Here is a 17,856-nt window from a genome sequence, read left to right on the forward strand (position 1 = left end):
AATTGACACGATCCTTCTATAATGAGATCAATACGCACCGACATAAAGTTTTTAGCACTTCTAATTTCTGTTAATCTGTCGTCAGTCTTTAATCCATTCAGGGAGGCGGTAAAAATCATCAAAGAGTTGGACCTAATATTAGTTTTAATTATCATTAAAACTCCGATTACTTAAACATTAATTGAATGTTTGTAAACTTACCTGTCTTTGTAGTTTGACATCAAAGCTATGCTCGTACGCTTAGATAAAGATCATTAAAATTTAACGTAAAAAAGACGTAATTATTTTATTAATATTTCGATATCAATCAAATTCAGTATTAATTTTACATATTTTACATGAAAGAACTATTTAAAGACATTTTAAAGACAGAGATCGAAAGTAGGGGACGAGTTGACCATATTAGGGACGAGTTGACCAAAAGTAGGGGACGAGTTGACCAAAAAGGTGTCGAGTTGACTAGGGGACGAGTTGACCAGGGGACGAGTTGACCGGATTGCGTCTCACGGTCCGCCCTATCCGTAATTCATAACGATATAACACAAATCCATTTTTTTCCATTTTTATCTTTTCTATATTTTGATATTAAATGAATAACAAGATTAAACAAATGTTTATGTCAAATCAATCATTCAATGCGACTAACACCTTTGTTTCACTCATTCGCAAAAATCATTAGAGAGGGTAACCCGGTATCATGTTGCCCTAAGCCGCTTGATAATTGCAAAGGCCGGTGTAAACAATGTCTTTGACGTCACACCGTATATCAAGATCAAGATTCACATTTAAGTTTTAACTGCAAATTGCATATAAGAAACTAAGGTCGTAAGGCGGTACCCGTCGTAAGGGAAGTAACTCATACTATCTGAACCCCATCTGCGAATTATGATGAACGATGATTGTCGTGATTATGACAAGTAAGAGATTCAACAATATTATTTTATCACAAAACGTCAAAAGACTGTCTATGCGCAATTGGCGCAAAGAAATAAACTGATAAAGATGTTAGCTTTAATCTTGTAAAAAGAAACCTTTTAACATAATAACAAAAATATAACAAAAGAACCATACCAAGACTTCTGAAACCCTTTGGTCACTCCATATCCTCGATGATATCTAACACTGTATTCCCTTTCATACTCGTCTAGTTGAAAACATCGGCTGGCGGCCATTTTCCGGATGTTTTTGCTGAAAATCGTTCTGTCAGACGGTTTACGGCAGATAAATTTGTATAGACAAGGGGCATGAAATCTGTATAGACTTTCGCTTTAACGGACAAAAACACGCTTTACTACAACACCGTTGAAAATGGCGGATAACGAAGGATTTCAAGAGGAAACTCAGCAAAACCGTGAAGAAAGGAGACAAATTAGATTAAGATACAGGAATTTAATTGACGAGCTTCAAGGTAAATGTAAAAACATTTTTACATTATATAATTTGTAGGCCTACTGTTCTTTCTGTCACATGATTTTAGATGTATTAGCATCATCAGTGATCATCACTTTGCAAACTTGCAACTTCTAGTTAGCTTCAGGTGTGTGTGTGTGTAGTTAATGCTTAATGAGAGTCCATCTGCCCGTAAGGGCACAAAATGCAGCTTTCGCTGTAGAGTACGGACCCCGGACATGTCACCAGTCATGCCCTTAGAGGGTTAATTTTGAAGCACAAAGTGGTGATAATTTACCTCCGGAGTTATTCCTAATTATAAGACCTATATACGTAACCTATTTCATATTTCTCATTCATTAATCTGATATTTGACATTTTTCATTTTCCATGTTACGTTAGGTCTTAACAGATCTTTGCAAAATCGTGTAGCAAAAAAATTGACATTAGACATCGATTTAGATCTAATGAATTTAAACAATTAAAACAGTACATGTATTTACATTAATTTTGGCCTATTTATGAACAAAACTAAAAAATAAATACCTTTTAACAAAATAATTGAACTGTCACGTCCGAAAAGTCATGATTAAATCCTCTCATTTAATTAAATTCCTTGTACAGCCGATATACAAATGGCCGCCATACAGTGCGCAAAATCTGATTGGCTAATTCAAATGCAAGCGTTTAAATGAGTCCAGAAGTTTCTAACGGAATATTTTTTCAACGAAATAATTGCCCATACACCGTCAGTGTGTTCGAATACAGTTTTCCGTTCAAAAAATTGGAATCAATCTGTAAAACGCTTTACTTAACCAGTATGGCCGATGAGCGAAATAGACTGATAATTATATTTTATTTTTAATTGGTAAGTGCATTGTTTGAAAGTTTTTGTTAAATGATAGACCATGCAATTGAAAGAACAGAAGATAAGCTTTTGAATAAAGCTTGAAAGGCAAGTCAACAGACATTTTTTAATTTTTCCAAAATGCTACGCGTTTATGAGCAATAACTATTAGATGTCAGGCTTGACCAACATAAAACTATAACAAGCCTGTAACGTCTAATCTATTGGACTACTCCGGAGTATGCCGTTGACCCGAATTTTCGGTGTTTTAACGTTTTAAATTTAAGCCACCGTTTTTATCTCGACTATTCGCAGAATAATCGAGCTAATGCAGTCACCCATTTGTCGGCGTCGGCGTCGGCGTCCCTGTGGTTAAGTTTTTGTATGTTAGCTGGTATCTCTATAACTACTGAAGGGAATGGATTGAAACTTCACACACTTGTTCTCTGTGATTATCTAAGATGATTGGCACAAGTCCCATAACTCTGATTTGCTTTTTTTCATAATTATGCCCCTTTTTCGACTTAGAAATTCTTGGTTAAGTTTTTGTATGAAAGCTGGTATCTCCATAACTACTGAAGGGAATGGATTGAAACTTCACACACTTGTTCTCTGTGATTATCTAAGATGATTGGCACAAGTCCCATAACTCTGATTTGCTTTTTTTTCATAATTATGCCCCTTTTTTGACTTAGAAATTCTTGGTTAAGTTTTTGTATGTAAGCTGGTATCTCCTTAACTACTGAAGGGAATGGATTGAAACTTCACACACTTGTTCTCTGTGATTATCTAAGATGATTGGCACAAGTCCCATAACTCTGATTTGCTTTTTTTCATAATTATGCCCCTTTTTCAACTTAGAAATTCTTGGTTAAGTTTTTGTATGTAAGCTGGTATCTCCTTAACTACTGAAGGGAATGGATTGAAACTTCACACACTTGTTTTCTGTGATTATCTTAGATGATTGGCACAAGTCCCATAACTCTGGGTTTTTTTTCCATAATTATGCCCCTTTTTCGACTTAGAAATTCTTGGTTAAGTTTTTGTATGTAAGCTGGTATCTCCATAACTACTGAAGGGAATTGATTGAAACTTCACACACTTGTTCTCTGTGATTATATAAGATGATAAGCACAAGTCCCATAACTCTGATTTGCTTTTTTACATAATTGTGCCCCTTTTTCGACTTAGAAATTCTTGGTTAAGTTTTTGCGTGTAAGCTGGTATCTCCATAACTACTGAAGGGAATGGATTGAAACTTCACACACTTGTTTTCTGTGATTATCTAAGATAATTGGCACAAGTCCCATAACTCTGATTTGCTTTTTTACATAATTATGCCCCTTTTCCGACTTGGAAATTCTTGGTTAAGTTTTTGCATGTAAGCTGGTATCTCCATAACTACTGAAGGGAATTGAATGAAACTTCACACACTTGTTCTCTGTGATTATCTAAGATGATTGGCACAAGTCCCATAACTCTAATTTGCTTTTTAACATAATTATGCCCCTTTTTTGACTTAGAAATTCTTGGTTAAGTTTTTGCATGTAAGCTTGTATCTCCATAACTACTGAAGGGAATGTATTGAAACTTGAAGAGTTTGTACCTTTTCGGACAATTTTATGTATTCATATAGGTAAGCATTATTATACTCAATGAAACACCCTTGTGACAAATTTTCGAATAGTCGAGCGTTACTGTCCTCCGACAGTTCTTGTTAAATTAATAGTAATTGGAAGACAAAAAAACATCAACAGTAAGTAAAAACTATGACAAACAAAAAAGAACTGTTTAAAATATGAAAATAAACTATGTCAGTAAGAAATTTTATCTAAATCTTTCTACTTTCACTATCAGTAGTCTGTGTCGCTCAGAAGCTTTCTCATATTTTCGGGGATTTTGATTGGATGGCCTCATTTTGGTAGTTACGTTGCACCCGCTCAAATTCTATACTGCACTCAATATATTTCTGGACATTGGTTTAAGTTTGGCATAAGTCCCGGTGACAAATGTTTTGGCGAAGATACAATTTTTGTTCTTTTTTGTTGCTGCTTAGTTGAAAATAACGTATATAAATGAGAAAAGAAATAATTGTAATTGAAATGACATTGACAGATTTATATTTATGTGTTTAATATGTTTAGTATGCATTCTAATGGTAGTAATTAATAGAAATAACTATATTATAAGTGTCGGCGAAAAATTGATGCTTTTTGGAGAGTCCAATCAATTCACGACCGAAAATGATGCCACGAAAATTATTAAATATGAGAACCCCCGATATATGAGTGCAAAGCATATTAGCCAAAGATATGAATTTGGCTGTATCCTAGAATAAACCCTGGGGTCTCAACCAGGAATATATAAGGTTCATTCCTTTTTCTTTAGTTTAGTATATTACATATACAGGTATTACATCTGTAATATATACATTGTGCAGTAGGGTCTAATCCAGGAGATGCCAGGAGCTCACGCACCATAGCGCACCATCCTCGTCGACCCGAAGTCTACTTTGTAGGGCCACTCCCCTCGGCTTTATTCAGGACATCAGCAGCTGGTCCAAAGCACAAGTTCTGATATTTTCGCCGTCCCCAGTCTTCAAATTTTCTGCTGATGCCCTGTGTCTTCTTTACAACATATACATACCAAGGGGAAGTGAGAAGTACATTAAGGGCTTCAGCTTACCCGTTTATATGCTATGGCATGACGTGAACACTGAAGACGGACCTGTATGGAAAGTCCACCAATAATCGTGTCAGAAATCTGACAGCTTTGCTGTCTCCTGTGACAGCTTTTGTTTTTGTTTGAGGTACATTTGTTGCATTTATAGAGCTGGTCAATTCTGTGTATCAAAATGGAAAACAAAAGTCGATCGCTGAAGGTGTCATTCTTATATTTAAAATTTTCGAATATTTAAAAATTCCATCAGATTTTTTTCACATACAAATTTTGGCTTGTAACATGTGATTTATATTATATGGCTAGAAACTGCAGCTTACAATATACGCCAATACAACCACATGTTAAAATATATCTTCAAGTTAACATGTATATTATTCTTTAATTTTATTTGTAGAGAATCGTGAAGAATTGATCAACCCAGAATCAAATGAGCTCAGTGAAAGACTCAGAGAAGCTGATGAATTGTTTAAACCAGGCAAGTAATTAAATTTAAACATTATGGTTGTAGTTATGATGTTCAGTTGTGAAGCAAGTTTTTGAATCTTGCATAAATTTATAATATTTTTGTCAAGAACTGCACATTATTTTTGTAATTACGGAAACAGGAAACAATCTAAAACTTGTTACATGTATCCCCTGAATTGTGCTTAAAGGGTCCTTGATTACTTGACATTTTGATATGTGCTTTCCAGTATGTAAGTACTGGTGTGCTGGTGATATTACAAATGTAGTTATGTCTAGCACTACTATTTAAAGAAGAGTAGGGCTATCCTTCTCACATTGACATCGCATAAGACTTTGGAGCAACTTTTTGTACAACATCATGTCACATCAACCACTAAAGATGTTTGCTTGTAACTTCTCACATTTATTTCATTTTGAGGTCATAATAGGCGGTCACTGTTAAGGGTTATTACTTTTAGCATGGATTTTGGCAGAGTTTGGGCCCTTTGTGAACTTAGAAAATTGCATGTTAAGTTGTGCCTTCAATATTATTTTATCTTTTGGATCATAAATAGAGGTCACTTTTTAAGGCTGATACTTTTAATGAAATATGACCTTTATGAACTTTTAAAGCTTCTTTATCAATATCAAAGACTCATAACTTTGCCATAAATTTTTTTTGGATAAAATCATCCTATTTTTTCCACTGAACATAATTTAGCCCTCTGTCCTACTGAAAGCTCTTGTTCTTATCATTTCAAGAAGGAAAAAACGCTGAATTGCAGATTATGCGTCTTATAACATTAAAGTTCATAGCAACTGATATTCATTTCTAGATATGTAAGATGATGATTTTGTTATGCTAATGTTTTCTAAACTATTGCATGTTTGAAATACTACATGTTTTAATTGTTTGTTTAATATTATTAGTTAAATGTGCTCGGGAGGTTGCGCTGGACTCTCAAGCCATGTCGATGATTGCCAACATTGGGCGCATGAAAGCTCAGGCATTACATACAGAGTTTGTGAGATTTCAGCCTACAGAATTTGCTAGTAAATTAGTAAGTTATATTTTTTACATTAAATTGTCTTGCAGTTGCAAATTATTGAAGATCATTATTTGATGGACTTGAAATTGATATGCATCAAATTCTCTGTTTAATATATAATTTTGGAGTAGAAGCTGATTGTGATCATACTTTTGAGGTTTCTGTGGCAAGGTGGCTAAAGTGATTGACTTGGGACCATTTCCCTGTCGCCACTGACTTTGTTTCATCTGGATTGTTTCATGTGCCAGAGGAAGCTATCTAGCTAGCTTACAGAAGGTCATAACCTCTGACATAACCTCTGACATTGATATTTACTGAATTTCTAAAATGTTTGGTTTAAAAGTTTGGCTTGCAGCATAAATCTTTCTTAAAACCATTGATTGCATTCACTTAAAAACTTGCTTCATGCTTTTAGAATTACAATTTGTGGTCTCTTTCTGTGGCAGAAATTTACAAAAATTTTTGGTCAATATCCAAGACTCATAACTATGTCATGTACATTATTTGCATTTTTATTACTCCACTCTTTGGAGTGTGGAGCAATTAAATTTGCCCTTGTCCGTCTGTGCATCTTTTCCAAACTGTTGTGTCACATGTAGCTCTAAAAGTGTGTGTCCCAGGGGTATTGGTGTCTGACTTTTGTCCAGAGCATATCTCCTACACCCATTTAGGAATTTTAATGAAACTTCATAGAAATGTTAACCACTATGAGAAGCTGTGTTACACGCATGAACCAGGCCTCCAGGTCAAAGGTGAAGGTCACACTTAGAGGTCATTAAAAAAACATTGGTCCGGAGCAAAACTTCTACATGCATAGAGAGATTTAATTATAACTTGGCACAAATGTTCACTATTATGAGGCAGAGTGCCACATGCAAAATTTAGCTCACTGCAGCCAAGGTCAAGGTCACACATAGGGATCAAATTTCAGATACAAATATGAAAATGTGTATTATCATTTATTGAGAGATTGAAACACAAATGTTCATTATCATGACTACTGGTGTGAAACATGTAATTTAGGTTAATATATGCAAATTCAAGTTTACTAAAGATGATTGTCAAGGTCACTAAAGATGATAAAATATAGAGATTTTGTCCGGAGCATGTATCCTACACATACGGAGGAGGGATTCTGATGAAACTTCATACAAATGTTCACCACTTCGAGAAGCTGTGTCACATACATGAACCAGGTTTCTAGGTTAAAGGTCAAGGTCACACTAAGAGGTCATTGAAATACCCTTATCCAGAGCAAAATGTAAGTCCCTGCAGTCAAGGTCAATGTCACACATAGGGGTCAAAGTTCAGATATAAGAAAACTAGAGATGATAATATATCTAGATATTTTCTGGATTTTGCCCAGCCCATATTATCTCCTATATGCATATCTATAATGCCCTCATCTCTTTCAAAAGCTTCTGTGATGGTCATGTATTGCCACAATGTTGCCCTTGTTGTTAGAGTTATGGCCCTTGACTTAATATAAATTTGCAATTTTTAATTTGTGTCTTGCGTAGTCCAAAAAAATATTTGATCTGGAGTCCTGAAACTTTACAGGAATGTTTGTAAGCATGTGTAGTTATTCACTTGGGGGTTTGCTTGTGGATTTATTGAGTATTAGTAGAGTTATGGTCCTTGAGTTAGTAAATGATTTGCAATTTTAAGCTTGTGTCTTGCGGAACTCAAAAAGTATTTGACCTAAAAATTTTCAACTTTACAGAGCTGTTGGTCAGCATGTGTAGTTTGTGTAGCTTGTTTTTATGCTCTATTAAGCATATTTTAGGATATCAAATTGAGATTAGAAATTCTTAATATTGGAAAAATTCAAGATGTCAACAATGTCGGAAAAATTGGATGGCGTTATTATACCCCAACCACTTAGTGGTAGGAGGAGTCATGTAGAATTTCGGTTGTCTGTCCCTCTGTCTTACTGTCCTTCTGTACATCAGTGGACTGACAAAATAGTGGAGTATTGGTGCATCCATGTCCTATGGACCCATTTCTAGTAATGTTATGATTTGAAATTCCTTGAAAAAGAGACAGGCAGTTTTAAATCAAAGTAAGTTTGTTACAAAAAATGGATAAGGTAAATGGTATGTTGTTGGTATAATGAAGTTTTGTGAATTTTCAGATTAATTTTGTTGGTGGACAGACTGCATCCCAGTCAGAAAGTGCAAGAATATCTGCATTAGGTTGGGCAAGGTTAGGTAAAGCCACTCAGCCATTCTTTAAACGAGCACCTACCTTCCAGTATATGTAAGTTTTACTATAAATTATTATGTAGACTCTCATCATTTAACTGGAAATTTTATGATCCCTTGATCCTGCCTTGTCGTTATTGTCATGCAAAAACTTCAATGTTGCCAATTTTAAACGTATCAATATATAAATGAGCCGCGTCATGACAAAACCAATATAATGCATTTGCGACCAGCATGGATCCAGACCAGCCTGCGCATCCGCACAGTCTGATCAGGATCCATGCTGTTGGCTATCGGTTTCTCTACTTGTAATAGAGTTTGTAAGCTATAATACAATAATAATGCAATGGTGATAATTGAAAATCTGGTTTCTTAGCCTTTCTGTGTCTCTTGTATTTTGCTTAGAAAGGACTGTATTTTGTATTTATTAGGCTTGGGTCATTTGAGAGAGGACCTAAACCTGTGAAGGAAAGACAACAGAGGGCTCCAAAAGAAAAAGACAACATTGTTGGGAAAGAAACTGTGCCTCAACAGGTAAGTACAGTTTATTAAACTGTTGGCAAATATACAAATATTTTTCTTTCTTTTGTTAACTATTTAAGTGCAAATTTATAAAGTTTTGAATGTTAAGGGGCATATTTCTGTAGGATGTTGTATACTAAAAATGAAACAAGTTCTTTAACCTGAAAACATGACAAAGATTTTTTCTTATTTTAAATATGATTATCCTTTGACATATGAATTTTTAAAGGTATTTGTTAAAATTTTAATTTCAAAGGTTTTGAATAAATATTGTAGAAAGACAGTTTTAAGTATAATTGGTAAAACATACAAAAGGAAAGACTGTAAATCTGGCTGCTAATTTCTATTTTTCAGGTCTTGTAATCCCATTAATATAACAGTAATGTAATTTAGATTTGTAACTTTGTCGTCTTTGTCTTACAAAGAATTATTCTATAAAATATGTTGATATTGTGTTTTAGCTGAAGGATTTTAAGACAACAGATCAGAGCGAGGCAACAACAGAAGAAGTAGAGAGGGTTTTACAAATACTGAGAGATCTATACCAACAGATGGGTGATGGTGAGGGAAATTCATATATTTGATTGTAAAACATTAATGAGCCGCGACACGACAAAACCAACATAATGCGTTTGTGACCAGCATGGATCCAGACCAGCCTGCGCATCCGCACAGTTTGATCAGGATCCATGCTGTTCGCTAGCAGTTTCTCTACTTGTAATAGGGTTGGTAAGCAAACAGCATGAATCCTGATCAGCCTGCGCGGATGCACAGGCTGGTCTGGATCCATGCTGGTCGCAAACGCATTATGTTGGTTTTGTCATGGCGCGGTTCATTTATGGGAGATAGTTTAGGTAATACAGGCAATGTGATACTGAGATATGCGCACTTTGTGTTGCTAAGGTAATGGATAGAAGAATGTATGTTTGTATGGGTTATCATGTACATGTGTAAATGTCATAATATTTCCGTCAAATTTGTGATACAACCAGAAACTGTGTCTTATTTGTCTGCGGCTGAGTGGTTAAATTCATTGACATCAAATGACTTCCTCCTGATAGCTGTTGATTCTTAACCCACCGTAGACTTTTTGGATTCTTTCATGTGAGGAAGCTATGCATCTAGCTTACATAATGGCAGTTCTAGTAAGGTACCTGCATGTGTCTGAAACATAATTAACGATGAGGCACCTTAGGTCTTACTCCACTTATAAAACTTCTTTATGACCTTGACAGTGTTGGTGTGACTTAAAACAGAACAAAAAATGTTGCTGAGGAAAACACTACAATCCAAAACAAAAAGACAACCATTTAATACCAGTAATTTCATTTACAGGAAACATTTTTCACTGTTTTCCTCAGACCACACAGATATATTACTTATGAAGATAGAAAACACAATTAAACTGATGTTTGTGCAATTGCTTAATTTGACAAAAGCATGACGTTTTTTTTTTTTATAAAATAAACAAATCCAAAAGAAGAGAGCAGATTTGGATCAAAAGTGACAATGTAAAGGTGAAGTTGGGATTAATGAAGATATATGAAGATTGTTTTTTAAATGACTTTAGAACAGTATTTTGTGTTTCAGTGAAAATTTATGTTATATATTTACAGGGAAAGACCCTCTGAGTTATTTTGATTTTGTGTTAAATCCAGACTCATTTGGTCGCACTGTTGAGAATATCTTCCATGTTTCTTTCCTTATCAGAGTAAGTGTTGCCTGTATATATTTTGTTCTGAAGTAAGATAGAATAAGTCTGCACTTATAGAATGTACATCTTCATCCTTTATTACTTTACTTTGTATTTCATGAACATGTTACATAATTATCTTAAGTTAGACTGTTTGAAGAATAAGGAGAGGTATTGTGCTCATCCAGGCCTCGGCGTCACACTTTGGTTAAATTTTTGCGTGCAGCTACTGAAGAGAAACTTCACACTCTTATTCTCTATTATTATTTGACATGATTGACACAGGTCCCATAACTCTGAGTTACCTTTACACAGTTATGCCTTTTTTCTTACTGTCAAACACTGCAGAATAGTGAAGTGTGCTGGTAAGTCAGTTTGTGTATTTTGTTCTAACATTATAATTTTGTAAACATTAGAAAAAAACTTATTTTACTCTTCAGGATGGTTTAGCCAAGATGGTCATAGATAATGAAGGATTGCCCACCATATGTAAGAAAACTATTTTGTATGAGTTTTTACATGGTTAAGTGATGGTCTTAGGTACAATTAATAATAATGTTGATAATATTTAGTACCACGCATGAGAACAATGAAATAAATATATATGGATGTTGTTGGCAGGTGTAAGATACATGATCTAATATCACATATTAGAATTTAAATGCAATGAAAATATACTTGTACAGTACTACAATTTAGAATTTAGATGCAATGAAAATATACTTGTACAGTACTACAATTTAGAATTTAAATGCAATGAAAATATACTTGTACAGTACTACAATTTAGAATTTAGATGCAATGAAAATATACTTGTACAGTACTACAATTTAGAATTTAAATGCAATGAAAATATACTTGTACAGTACTACAATTTAGAATTTAAATGCAATGAAAATATACTTGTACAGTACTACAATTTAGAATTTAAATGCAATGAAAATATACTTGTACAGTACTACAATTTAGAATTTAAATGCAATGAAAATATACTTGTACAGTACTACAATTTAGAATTTAAATGCAATGAAAATATACTTGTACAGTACTAAAATTTAGAATTTAAATGCAATGAAAATATACTTGTACAGTACTAAAATTTAGAATTTAGATGCAATGAAAATATACTTGTACAGTACTAAAATTTAGAATTTAAATGCAATTAAAATATACTTGTACAGTACTAAAATTTAGAATTTAAATGCAATGAAAATATACTTGTACAGTACTAAAATTTAAAATTTAAATGACAAATTTTGATCATTATAAAGGCATGGCAACTTCATTTTCATATGATAATTTTTGATTGGATAAAATTGGATAAAATGTTTAGTATTGAACATTATATAACACAGCTGTTTTAGCTTGTTTGAATATTAGAAAATGTTTGTTGAATTTTTGGTGAAAATTCAATTATTGAGGAGTAAATGTTTTGAAACTTATATACATCTGTAACTGTCAAGTGTCATTAGATTCAGCATGCCCATTCACGCACTACAGTGCGTAATTCACGCACAAAATTCTAGATGCACGCATAAAAAATGTAAGCAGGGGGTACATGTACATGCACGCAAAGTAAATCGTCAGAATGAATGTTTGGGATAGCCTAATAATGTACGCTTAATTTTGCCTGGGGACGCATCAAACGACCACAAATACACAAATAATACGTCAGCGCGTGTCAGTCTATAGGTAGGCGGTCCTATGCACATCGACCCTTGAAGCGATTAGCCAATCAGCGATAACACCTTCAATCATTATCACGCAATAGAGATCAGACTAATGTATACACGCGCTATACATTTAATTACCAGATATAACACGAGGTGATAATTTAACATCTTTGATCAACAGTTGATTGGAAATTAGCAAATTTTACCGACAAAAGGATAAGAATATCGACTATTTACGCCGCAAGTTTAAAGACTGTTTTCTCAAATTACAAATGAGTGTAATTTTGAATTATTCTCGAAATTTTCGGCACTTTATAAGCAAAATTTTGCTTTCGTTTCATTCTTGCAAAAACGTTCTATAAGAGTTTTAATAATTTAACATATTGTGCCGAAATGCCAGGACAACTAACCAAAATACACGTACGCTTTCCTTTGATCCGAAAATTGATCCCAAACATCGGTGATTTCACGTTCCCCGGAATTTCAGAAACCCTAAAATTTCGCAAAAATTCTCAGTTTCCAAGCCAAACATGAGAATGAATTGTTCCTTTATTATTTAATCAGCATTAAATCTTTAAATATCGATCTTCAATTTGCCCCCATTTTGAAGATATTTGCTAAAATAATTGTCGATCGAATGAATCTCTTACACACTGTGTGAAGCACAGTACACTATTCCTATTCATTCCGCTACACGCTGCCTATACATTTACGTTTTTTTTTTTTACAAATATAAACTTTTTGTCTATAGAGTGGACTTACTTAACCAGAATAAAATTTGATTTGGTATAAAAGTGAGAAAAAAAAACCAAGCAGAAAACGCTTTCCATGTGTTGATGCATTAAAATGAAATAATTTCATGAAAAATATTAACAAAACAAAACAATAATTATACTATATTATACTACATTTATATAAAATGTTCTTACAAACAAAAACACGTTTAAACTTATGTGTACCCCCAGATTTTGAAATGTACCCCCAATTTTCAATGACAGGGGGTACATGTACCCCTACATTTAAAATTGAGTGGGCATGCTGAGATTAAAGGTGCCATACATAAGTGCTTTCTTTGGAATTAAAACATGGCTTCTTATATATATATATATGTATATATGGATGATGTTAATAAAATATCAAGTAATACCTGATTATGAAATTTTCTGTTTATGTTGTAGCACATAATTTTCAGACCTATTTATCTTAATTCAGACATATTATATCAATTCTGACCTGTTTGTCTCAATTCAGATATAAGTACATATGTATATCAATTCTGACCTGTTTAGCGCAATACAGACCTAAATATTATATCAATTCTGACTTGTGTATCTCAATTCAGACATATCATTACAGACTTGTTTATCTCAATTCAGATATAAGTACATATGTACATCAATTCAGACTAATTTATCTCAATTAAGACATAATCATATCAGTTAAGATCTATAAATCTCAATTCAGACCCAGTTGACCAAGCTGAGGCACAGAAAAATAAGGAGAAAGGTAGTCAGAGACGTCATCAGACTGTCATGTCAATCACACCTGGAGACTGGAAGGTAAAATCTTCAATTATAATCTATATACAATTCTAACACGGATGAACTTCTTATATAAACAAATAAGAGGGAAGCATACATTATTTCACCACCACTCACTCGCTGTTCTATAAAATATGAGGGGGTAGCGTACATTATTTCACCACCACACACTCGCTGTTCTATAAAATATGAGTGGGCAGTGTACATTATTTCACCACCACACACTCTCTGTTCTATAAAATATGAGGGGTAGCGTACATTATTTCACCACCACACACTTGCTGTTCTATAAAATGGGGGTAGCGTACATTATTTCACCACCACACACTCGCTGTTCTATAAAATATGAGGGGGTAGCGTACATTATTTCACCACCACACACTCGCTGTTCTATAAAATATGAGGGGGTAGCGTACATTATTTCACCACCACACACTCTCTGTTCTATAAAATATGAGGGGTAGCATGCATTATTTCACCACCACATACTCCCTGTTCTATAAAATATGAGGGGTTGCATGCATTATTTCACCACCACACACTCGCTGTTCTATAAAATATGAGGGGGTAGTGTACATTATTTCACCACCACACACTCGCTGTTCTATAAAATATGAGGGGCTAGCGTACATTATTTCACCACCACACACTCTGATATAAAATATGAGTGGGAAGTGTACATTTATTTCACCACACACACTTGCTGTTCTATAAAATATGAGGGGTTAGCGTACATTATTTCACCACCAAACACTCGCTGTTCTATGAAATATGAGGGGGTAGTGTACATTATTTCACCACCACACACTCGCTGTTCTATAAAATTTGAGGGGGTAGCGTACATTATTTCACCACAACACACTCTCTGTTCTATAAAATATGAGTGGGTAGTGTACATTATTTCACCACCACACACTTGCTGTTCTATAAAATATGAGGGGGTAGTGTACATTATTTCACCACCACACTCTCTGTTCTATAAAAATATGAGTGGGTAGTGTACATTATTTTCACCACCACACACTCTCTGTTCTATAAAATATGAGTGGGTAGTGTACATTATTTCACCACCACACACTCTCTGTTCTATAAATATGAGTGGGTAGTGTACATTATTTCACCACCACACACACTTGCTGTTCTATAAATATGAGGGGGTAGTGTACATTATTTCACCACCACACACTCTCTGTTCTATAAAATATGAGTGGGTAGTGTACATTATTTCACCACCACACACTCTCTGTTCTATAAAATATGAGTGGGTAGTGTACATTATTTCACCACCACACACTTGCTGTTCTATAAAGTATGAGGGGGTAGCGTCGTTATTTCACCACCACACACTCTCTGTTCTATAAAATATGAGTGGGTAGTGTACATTATTTCACCACCACACACTTCGCTGTTCTATAAAATATGAGTGGGTAGTGTACATTATTTCACCACCACACACTCGCTGTTCTTTAAAATATGAGGGGGTAGTGTACATTATTTCACCAGCACACACTTGCTGTTCTATAAAATATGAGGGGGTAGCATCGTTATTTCACTACCACACACTCGCTGTTCTTTAAAATGGGGGTAGTGTACATTATTTCACTACCACACACTCCCTGTTCTATAAAATGGGGGTAGCGTACATTAGTTCACTACCATACACTCCCTGTTCTATAAAATATGAGGGGGTAGCTTACATTATTTCACCACCACACACTAGCTGTTCTATAAAATGGGGGTAATGTACATTACTTCACTACCACACACTCCCTGTTCTATAAAATTGGGGTAGCGTACATTATTTCACCACCACACACTCGCTGTTCTATAAAATGGGGGTAGCATACATTTTTTCACCATCACACACTCCCTGTTCTATAAAATATGAGGGGGTAGCTTACATTATTTCACCACTACCACACTGTTTTTGTTACAATACACACGATTCATCTCAGAATCTCAGATAAAAGAATATCCATTGTCTTGTCTAATTTACACTACATGTATCAACATTAGTGTTTGAGAATATGGTTCTTTTAAAATAAAATATTTTTTGTAATTGTTGAAATCGATTTTAAGATTTTTTTCAGCAGATTGGAATAGCCATAGTTGTTGTTTCCTTTCCAATTCTTCATGATTGTGAGAATAATGATAGGTCTTGTTAATTATGCATATTACTGCATATCTGAATAAAATAAAAATGGGACGTCCATGGCCGAATGGTTAAGATTGTTCAAGCCATTTGGCCCTCACCGCGATGGGTTTGACTCCTGACAGGGGCTTTGGATTCTTTCATGTGAAGAAGCTATCAAGCTAGCTTACGGTTTTTCTGGTTTCTGCTTTTCCTCCACAAGTAATGCTGGAAAAGTCAACTTATTACCTATACCGTGTTGGTGCGATGTAAATCCCAACTAAAACAAAAGTACACCTCGATATCATCCCATACGTCAGTATTTTTTACCACAGTATGCTTAAAAAAATACATGTAGAAAGATCTTTTTCCTAAATATTCTAGCAATAAAATTGTTAAAATGGAAAATATTATCTGATTCACAATCAGATATAGAGGAATTAAAACACAGAGCAAGTTCCTTCACATAATAGATCTATTTGTTACATGCTCTTGAATACTTTATATACTTTTTCATAATTCTTGAACAATATTTACTTCATAACATGTTAATATTATGTTAAACTAAATTTTGAACATCTCCTCTTCTGTTGTTGGTAGATTTTGATGAAACTCTGCAGGAATGATTGTTTGGTGGTCTTTTACAAAAAATGCAAAAAGTAATCCAACATTGAGACCAACATGGCACATTTGAGCCAAAGATTGGAATAAGCTTAAATATTTAATGACATCTCACCTGCTTTGGCAGCATTTTAATGGAATTTAATATAGGAATGAGCTAATAATTGATTTTTTTCTTTTTCAATATAAACTATTTACCTCAGGTGAGCAATTTGTGGGCCACTATGACTCTCTTGTCAATATTTATATTTTAATTTGATTTTTCTATAGATATTTTTGTAATAATAGTATTTATGTTTTAGGAACTTGTGAAAATTTTTAAAAAATTGAGGAAAGCTGCAATTCCACCTCGAGAAAGCCAAGAAAATGGAGCACAGAATGGTCATGGTGATTGATTGACAACTTTAATAAGAAGAATCATGTTCCAAGAATCCGAGTCGAATAAAGATCTTTCAGGCTTGTTAATTGAATAAGTTTGAATATAAAGTTTAAAATTGGAACAAGCAGCTTTTTGTGAGATGGATTTGATTAGTGGGGGAAAAAAAGGTTAGTTGGAGTATATATGACCGAAAAGTAGTGAAAGATGGCAGTTTTGAGGATCATTAAGGGGAAACAATTTTGGAGGAGAATAATGCTATGGTCCAATCATGCATAGTAATGCATGTTGCTGTCTTGTACATATATAATAATATAACCCATCCTATAACACTTTTGTGCCTTACATTTGTTATATTCATAAAATTATTAAAAATCTGTCAAAAATACTTATAGAATAAAGTTACGCGTAAAATTCCTAATAAACTTCCCTCCCCTAATAAAGGCCCCCCCCCATGCCTTTTGATAAGGAAAACAATCTACCCATCAGTGCTGAACTCATAATTTAAGCCATAATTTTATTCAAATCATTCAGAATCCATAGTATTTAATAGTAAACACAAATATGTATAATATGAACTTTAAAATCTTAACACTTTTTAGTGTTATTACCAACACTTGCTAACACTAAATGTATTTACAGTGATTTTTTTAAGGAAAAAATGTGCTGTAATAAAAGCCCCCC

The 17,856-nt window shown here is 34.0% G+C and overlaps 1 protein-coding gene across 1 annotated transcript; it reads left to right on the forward strand.

Annotated features, from left to right (window-relative positions):
- Window positions 1–1,282: 1,282 nt before the first annotated feature.
- LOC132717430 (non-structural maintenance of chromosomes element 4 homolog A-like) lies at window positions 1,283–17,191 on the forward strand. The gene is made up of 10 exons (XM_060700900.1): window positions 1,283–1,408; window positions 5,313–5,393; window positions 6,293–6,423; window positions 8,546–8,670; window positions 9,047–9,149; window positions 9,599–9,698; window positions 10,754–10,848; window positions 11,271–11,319; window positions 13,968–14,062; window positions 17,099–17,191. Exons 1-10 carry the CDS (start codon window positions 1,309–1,311, stop codon window positions 17,189–17,191), a joined length of 972 nt encoding a protein of 323 aa, XP_060556883.1. The 5' UTR covers window positions 1,283–1,308.
- The last annotated feature ends 665 nt before the right edge of the window (window positions 17,192–17,856 follow it).

The sequence above is a fragment of the Ruditapes philippinarum genome, unplaced genomic scaffold (genome assembly GCF_026571515.1).
Source record: "Ruditapes philippinarum isolate M1 unplaced genomic scaffold, ASM2657151v2 ctg10426_1_1_1_1, whole genome shotgun sequence".
NCBI classification, from domain to species: domain Eukaryota; kingdom Metazoa; phylum Mollusca; class Bivalvia; order Venerida; family Veneridae; genus Ruditapes; species Ruditapes philippinarum.